This window comes from Homalodisca vitripennis, chromosome X, assembly GCF_021130785.1.
Source record: "Homalodisca vitripennis isolate AUS2020 chromosome X, UT_GWSS_2.1, whole genome shotgun sequence".
In the NCBI taxonomy this organism is placed as follows: Eukaryota; Metazoa; Arthropoda; class Insecta; order Hemiptera; family Cicadellidae; genus Homalodisca; species Homalodisca vitripennis.
The window spans coordinates 101,719,674-101,728,621 of NC_060215.1; the positions used below are offsets into that span (position 1 = coordinate 101,719,674).

At 30.7% G+C, this 8,948-nt stretch overlaps 1 protein-coding gene across 1 annotated transcript in view; it reads left to right on the plus strand.

Annotated features, from left to right (window-relative positions):
* The window catches only part of LOC124369757 (fatty acid synthase-like), a 113,199-nt gene extending 108,718 nt beyond the window's left edge, over positions 1-4,481 (plus strand). The window contains exons 34-36 of the mRNA XM_046827838.1: positions 1,108-1,371; positions 3,974-4,111; positions 4,146-4,481. Of these exons, the coding sequence (XP_046683794.1) occupies positions 1,108-1,371; positions 3,974-4,096 (387 nt within the window). The 3' untranslated portion in view covers positions 4,097-4,111; positions 4,146-4,481. The remainder of the gene's footprint in view (positions 1-1,107; positions 1,372-3,973; positions 4,112-4,145) is intronic.
* Positions 4,482-8,948: the final 4,467 nt, after the last annotated feature.

Here is an 8,948-nt window from a genome sequence, read left to right on the forward strand (position 1 = left end):
CAAGGTTTCTGGTACTGTTAAAAAGTGCTACGGTATCATAGACAGGTTATGAACCCACTAAAGTTGTTGACTGCTTGGCCATCAGCTCTCCCCTAATTATCGGCCAAAGAGGGGGTTTATGAATTTTTTAGAGACCAAATGTGTCATGTGAGTTTGAAATAATGAACAGTTAATTACTTAAATTCATCTAAAATATGTTCTTTTGGTTTTTAAAGAGTTTTTATTAATTTGTTCTCTAAGATCCTTTTTAACATAGTATATTTACAAATATTCATAATTTCTCAGATTTTATCTTTATAGCCTAGTTTTTTTATGTATAGTTACATTTTAATTCAAAACAGTTAAGATCCATACAAATGCATTCCCAGCCTTAAAAGTGCACGTATATGTCTAAAAGTGTTTTTGATTTGTTAATGTAAATAATTTCTAACAACACATCGTTTCAATAAAACATTTTTTTACAGTTTTAAAAACTATTAAATTGTAAATAATAACTGTACACTTTTTTGAAGATTTTTTAAACTTAGCTAATGTAAGTAAAGCCATTTGGAATGGTTAGTACTGCAAATAAATGTATCAGTTCTTCAAAAAAGTTATAAAATCCCAAAAAATCTTGTTTAAGGTGAATTACAATTTCTTACAATAGCCATATAGTTGTTATCAAACCATTATTTACATACTATTGCAAGTTAGTGACTTTATTGTTATAAACTTATGCTATTTGATGTATTTTTGAAATAAATAAATATAATTTCAGGCAGAAGATTGTATTTTGTATTGCAGAAAATATGAATATACTACCACCAGTAGTTTTATTTTTATATTAGGTATTTATTTATTGAAATGTTCGTCATTCAATGGACTAACAATCACAAAAATAAATACCGAATATTAGTAATATTAAAGAGTGATCAGTTATATTTCAAATACATTGTATAGCATTACTAGTAGCCTATATACCAAGCCCACATCTTAGTGACTTCAAAATGTAACATCATAATAGCTTTGTGACTACCATTAGTATTTTTGTGTAATCATATTTATTGTACTTGTGTAATGTAGTCTATTGCAAGAACAACAACTATTATGGTCTCATCTGTATTCTAGTTGGTAAAGAGTACGGTGGAATCCAGTTCATGGGAAGAACTACTACATCAAGCTCTACAAATGGTACAGCCTAGATTACAACAATTAGACCCCACACAGGAAGTTCACTCTATTCAGCAGAGAATAGGAAAGGCCTTAAAAGCCATTAGAAGCCACATAAAGATCTTGCTGTCCTACAAGCCACTAGAAAATCTCCTCAAGGGCAATGTTCATTTGATTAGACCAAAGGGAGCTTCTGACATAGATTTTTGTGGTATTCTGCAAGTAAGTAGCACTATCAGGATATGATGTAGACTCTAATAAAAATACCCCTGGTACTTTAATTATAGTTATGGAACAAATCTGGTCAGATTTAATTTTAGCCAAAACAACTTACAGATTTAAAAAATGATTTGGCCTTAGTATGAATTGTCAGTTCAGTAAAACAATACTGTATAACAAATTTGTTGGAAGAGTTTAAAAACATATATGTATTCTTTTTATTTACTAATACTGTAATGGATTTACCAATTTTGGTTTAAAAATATTTATTGTGTTTACAGCATATTATACGTAGTTTATTTTATTTTTGAGAAAAGCAACAATTTGTATGAAAACTACCACATAGCACCAATCATTATCTTATAATAATAACTTTTGTAATTGGTATATACCATTTTAGGAATCTGTTCAAAAAAAAGTTCAAAAAGAGAATTTGTGTGCTTATTCCATTTTAAATTTTCATCAACAGTTAATATGAAAATGTTAATGGACCCATGAGTTGGATTCATAATGGTGTCATATGGAATCATAAACTGTTATTTATATCTCGAAGAACGATTTTTATTAAGTTGCTATTTACTATTTAAGATTTTCTAGCATTGACTTTATCGAAGTTTGCAATAAAATGCTGAATATTAAAATTAACTTGTAAATTTCCAGTGGTTTTTGTAATCTGATGCATTATTGGATTATAATTTACTGATACTTCCAGTGTTGTTAATGTAAATTAAGAACAGTAAAGACTCCACAACACAGTCCTAAGGCATGCTAAAATTTAATATCTGCTCATTTAGATGTCACTTTACTTTGATGATCTTTATACTCACAAATTATATCTAACTATCTAACTATTTAGGTAAGATATCTTTAATAAATCAAGAATTTTATTTCTTATTGCATAACTATTTCTTTTAAAAATTGTGAGTATAATCATCTTCTATTATTTCATTTAGTTAGCTGGTTATTACTAATATACAAGACTTATTCCTGTGGATGTATACAAGATTCTTTATTTATCTTTAGTCTTTGTTATATTTATTTACATTGCGTCATATCTTACAAATGAGAAAGAAGAGACATTTTGTCTTCAACTCATTATTGTTAATAAAAACACAAAAAGTAAAATAAATAATGAAACTTAACAGCAATGCACAGTATTTAATATACTTTAGCTGGTAAAATTAATTAATCCTTTAAGAGATGGGTTTACATAGGTGCTATCAACTGGTTCTGCCGGGTTTATTTGCTACATACAGAGCTAGTCCACAGTCTACATACATTTATCTTGTTTCTCGTCAACCATGATTAACTTCAGCAACATCTTCATTTACCAAACAGCATCTCCTGTTTCATCACGTCAGATCGTGGTTAATAAATTGAGTCCACATCCCGATCACATCATTCTCAGAAAAGTTACACACTGCTGAATGTCTAACTCACAAGAACGTGTCTGGACAAATCTGAAATTCATGAAAATCTCTATCATTATTACAAATAATTCCTGCCATACCAACTAAACTACAATAAAAATATAAAATAAGAAAAATTATAGTAGCAACTTCAAAAATTCTGTTGAAAAAGTAGATGTTCTGTTTCTAATGTCCACATAAAACTTCACTATGTACTTTCTTGATAGTTCCTTAGTTGACTGTCAGAGTGTAGTAGCAATTAAACAGCACTACTGTGGATTTGTAGTAGTTCAAATAAACACTACTAGAGGCCAATCTGTATTATCTTACAGCTGCCAGGCCTCATGTAGTGGAATAGCTGTTTGGCACTTGACAGGCTTGGCGGTTCAATACAAAGTGGGATTGCTCGTGTGTGGGCATGGCAGTTAAGGGGTTAAAAACTATGTGGTTTATGTTTAACCCAGTGGTAATAGAATTTTTAAATTTAACAAGACTGTGACCACATCGGGTAGTTAGTTAAACGATTTAGTTTCCATATTTAAATGACTTCTAAAATTTACCATATCCAATCTAATTATAAAATTTATTTGTACATTCCTGTAGTGATATTGTTGAATTATTGTTGTGGGATGTGACTGTCTCAAAGATCACCGAGTTCTTAGTAAGATCTCAGATTTTTAGGGAAGTAATGATTATGGTTTTCCTAAATAACTGTATGAACTTTTTTAAATGGAAAATGGTGACCACCAGAGCTGCAGAGGATATACAAGGCCAAGTAGCAGGCCATCTACACTATCTGTGGGAGTAGTGTGAATGAAAAAATATTATTGTTATGAGTACCAGCACACTTTCAACTTTTTTTCTATTACGTATTTATATTCTTTTCCATGCCGTTTCCATTTAACTTTCTGGCAATTTTTTAAATAAAACATTTTGAATTTTCCACACTCTGTTTAAGGAAAATGTCTTAATGTACTGAAAATCAGTATTAGTATATACAGGGTTTAAAAAAGTAAATCTGCAGTGAGTAATTTATGGTGAAATTGGAATTGAAACTTAGTGCATTACTAGTTATAAAGAGAATTCAGATAGAATAACAATACGTCGCGCAGCTTCAATGAAGTGGCTTTTGAAGCGTATTGTACTATTATAATGTGTTTAAAATTTATATCAAAGACTTTTGTGTTTTTTTGCAGTATTGTCAGCAGAGACCTATAATTTATGTTATGGAAGAAGAGGAAAATCATGATCAAATGATCAAAAGCTTAAACTGTGCAACACTCATCAATAAGAATCTCTTATACTCATGGGACCTGTGATCAGCTGTCTTCCATATGGAAATTCCTGAATGATGTCAATTCCATTAACATTCCTTCAAGTGGAGGAGATAAGTTATTCTTCCATAAATGATACAAGGAAATTCAAGTTACCTACGTTGAAATTAAATTTTCTAACAGAAATAACTTATGTTAAACTTTTCAAGTGAACAAAAACATGTTTTCAAGTCCTTAGTGATTTGTTCTTGATTGATCATAATTCCAGATTCTCACATCTTAATGCTTATTTTATCAATTGGGCTAAGCATTTAATGATCAATGTGAAATGATTAATATATAATGAACGTCACATCAGATGTAACCTACTAAGTTGTTCTACCCCAAGCTGGTTAATATGTGTTGCAAATAAAATTTGTGTGAATTACAATCACTTTTATTTAAAAACCCCTTTTTTTCTTTCAATTAGAACTTATTATAATACGACTTTGGAACATGGATAAAAAGTGTTTTTAAATTTTGTAGAGAATGTAATTTTGCTGTAGTTGGCAATACTTTAGCAGAGCTTTTAAGGTGTTAGTAGTTAAAAGCAAGAAAAATTGCATTTTTCAAAGTCCTGCTTTTTTGGTATTTTGTTAATTTTTTACTTGTACAATAATATAATGTATTTGAACAAATGTGACACACTCCAAGGACATATCCTAGAGATTTAAATAATACTACTTGTTCTATACAAATTTTCTCAAAATTCATTGCTTCAGAGGATCCTCCAAACGTTTGTCTAGTAAGTCATTTATTAAAGTAGCAGATGCGTGGTACGTGGTACTCTGACACTGTGTAGCGTTAAAATTTTTATTAGTGTAAAATTCATGTTTAGCAATAAAACACACCAGTAATTTTTGTAGGGGAAATCCTTTTTCTATAAACAGTACATTTCTTTCAAAGTAACCATGTAATACAATATGTATATTTTGTCCCTATCCTCTGTATTACACTGCTGGAAAATTTTAGTAATGGAAGAGTTTATATTTTTATTAGAGAAGTACTTGAAAAATATAAATATAAACTCAACAACTGGCAGAACACCAACAACAAATGTTTTGAACAAGACCTTTTCGAAATAAATTTAGTTATTCTTATTGTTTGGAAAGAATATGTTTAATAGTCATATATATATATATATATATATATATATATATATATATATATATATATATATATATATATATATATATATATATATATATATATATATGACTTTAATAGTCAAAAAGATATCATCAATATATTTGTGTAAACCACACCAATTGTGGAAATCAATGTAAGAAAAAATGAAATAAAGACTTTGTGAAAAAAGTGAAATCTCATTTGACATGGCAGTGTAAATCTTGAACTCATTTAGTGTGTTATCTTCCAACTTTATCATCAAGCTGAGTATTTTAGTTTTAAACCTTTATATTAGTATAAATGTCTTTATTGTCTTTCTGACTACAATATTATTACCTGATTTATCTTGTGTTTGTATTCTGGTGCCATGTACTAAATTTATTACGTAACGCTGTTTGGTGATTTTCACTGGAAAGTGGAAAACTCACATACAAGTCTTTGGTTATTTTCGTTTTACTAAACACTTTGGATACAACAGATTTGATTGATATCTTTATTATTTCAAAACAACATGAAATACTCAAGCCAGTAATACAGATCTAAATTTGTTTATGTAAGTGTTTTGTAAAGATTTTTAATTTATGTTTTTGGTTGTTATTGTGTTGTACAGGATGGCCATTCGAACGGGAAAACCGGGAATAAGCCGGGATTTTAGTGAACCAGAGAAAAACGGGATTAAGCCGGGAATTCCTCTGTAAAATAGGGAAAATCACAAAAATAACTTTTTCCTCTACTGTACCGTTATTATAGTACATATATTATATTACTTTGGAGCTAATACTTTATAAATCAAAACAACTTTTCGGAAATACTTGATTTATTCCGAATTAAAGTTCACCCAAATATTTAACAAAGTTTACAAACTTTAGATTTGATTTTCTTCAAAAACTTCTCACAATCGGTCAAATCTAATTAAGAGTCTGATCAAAATAAAAATGAAACTAAAAATATATACTTCTCCAAAATGGTTTAAATTAACAAAATAAACTAAAAAAGTCTTACTACTTTGAAGACTATGGAGGCAGATAGGAAACTAATACGCACTAAAGAAAATTAATAACTTGATTTAAATTACACCCGATAAAAAGAATTACTCTATATCCCAAACTAGAGGATTAGAGGAAGAACTACTGCTTCTCAACTGGACGTCTGCACCCTGTCGTCGACACTCCAACACTGCCCCCTCTCTCTCAAACCAACCGGATCGGGAACGTATCACCGTAGACATCTCGATCAGCTGTTTTACTTGTCTCGAACCAACAAACAATGTCCACGCACCGCCTCTAGTTAACAAAAGAGCCTACTTCCTACCGCGATTCAGCAAAAATAATTACAACTACGGTACATATTTTCCCTACCCCGAAGCTGAAATCACGGTAGGAACCTAAACCGTTAAAACACTCATCCTGGACTAAGTACAATAATTTCCCTCCACATTCACACTTTTAAATAACAATCTTTTGTACTTATCACTACGTGGAGGCCGTGGTTTGTAGTCCGAGGGATGATGTGGTAGGGTTGCCCGATGTCCAGTATGGGTCCAGATGTAGCCATCGCGGAGGGATGTGATAGGCGAGGAGTCGAGGCGCAGCTTCCCCAATGACCAGGCGGCCGGTGTAGTGCGGCGGCCTCGTTGATCTTGTGGTTGGCTGGCTCTGATTCACTAATAGAACTGCTACCTGCTCCTCCCATCTAATAACAATTTCAGCCCGCAAGGCATTTAGCTCTTGGAGTACATTCTTTTTTACAAAATATTTCCTCCGTATTATTGTATGGCTGTCAGTCTTTCACGGTGTTCTTAATTGTACGCCTGCGCCAGTGTCATGAATGTAAACCATTACCAAATGTTGTTAATTACAATACAATCAATTTACAGGGATTACAATGGCACAATAATTAATTATTTACACACAATAAACCTCTTATAGTGATTAAAATCAATATTACCCTGTCCTTCGACATTTGAAGGAACTGGGAAGAAATATCACTATCAATACCTCTCATCTTATACCAAAATATTACCCTGTCCTTCTCTATTTGAAGGAACAGGGAAAAACAATCTCATAATATATCACAATATTACCAAAATTACAATGTCCTTCGACATTTGAAGGAACAGGGAAAAATATCATAATACATCAGTGTATTATGTTCATACACTATTTATGCCATTCATTGTCCCTGAAAATTACATGGTTTACTACAACACTCCTATCACACACTTACACTGGCATTTTATTTCATGACTTCTCATCTTAGCCATACAATTTGCTGAAATAAAAACGTCGTCACATCACCCTTTTATATTCCATTATTTATTTTTACTATTATTATAAAATATTTGACACTCATACTTAACTTGTTTTATGTTTTGGGCCAAATTAATACACAAATATATAATCAATTCTCTTGAGGTTAATTTAGAAATGAATTATATTGCCAATTTTATTGTTTTAGACCCATCTTCTATTCCTTTTCGACAATATAATTTTCCTGAAAATAAAACATACTGACCTATGCGGCGGGCTAATGTTTATAGAGTTCTCAAATTTCACATTTCGTATTTAAATTTTAATTTGGAAATATGCACCTTCTAAGAAAAACCCAGCTATTTTTATTCTTAAAAACACATTTAACCAGGATCAATATTTCATTATTATCTCCGATAAGCATTTAACATCAGTATGTTCAATCATACTGGCCAGTCCTTTCTTTACTATCGAGTCATAAATACTTTCACTTATTGGGCTCACTTCACTTTCACTTATCAGGTTCACTTGTAATCATACTTTATGATATGTACTCTTACAAACAAACACTTTTACAAGGGGCAGGGTTATTGTGGCTTGGGCACATCCGGACCTTTTTACATTTAAACAGGATGCTCTCACAATATTCCTATCTCCTGCCCTCATTGTTCTTGCCCTTTTCTATAACCATAATTATTTTATACCCCCTTTCGAATTACTAGCATTGTCCCTAATATTTAATTTCAAAGTGGACCTCCACATTTTTCTAAGATTCTGATGGTGTCGTTTTCAAAAGCATTTCCGCCCCTAAAAATTTATTTCATATATTAATTCTTTTTTGAGCAACAGATCCCCATGCACTAGCTCCATTTTATTTTTTAATATAATTTACTTAAAAATAAATCAAATATTCTAAAATCACAATACTGTTCTAAGTCCTAAGTCTTACACACTACACAAGATTATGCAGGTTTATACACAATTTTCAAGTTTATACAAGCCTTACACAAGTCTTATACAAGTTATACACACTTGCAGGAATCCGACAAGTTTATGCAAGTTCACAAGTTCTTTCCTGTAAGTAACCTGTCGTACAAGTTTAATGCTCAAAAAGAAATAGCAGATTGGCGCAAATTATGTACTGTTATTATAGTACATATATTATATTACTTTGGAGCTAATACTTTATAAATCAAAACAACTTTTCGGAAATACTTGATTTATTCCGAATTAAAGTTCACCCAAATATTTAACAAAGTTTACAAACTTTAGATTTGATTTTCTTCAAAAACTTCTCACAATCGGTCAAATCTAATTAAGAGTCTGATCAAAATAAAAATGAAACTAAAAATGTATACTTCTCCAAAATGGTTTAAATTAACAAAATAAACTAAAAAGTTCTCTTCTCAAAATATTCAAAATCAAAATGACACAAAACTTGAAATTAACTTTACGATCAAAATCTAATTGACAATACTTCA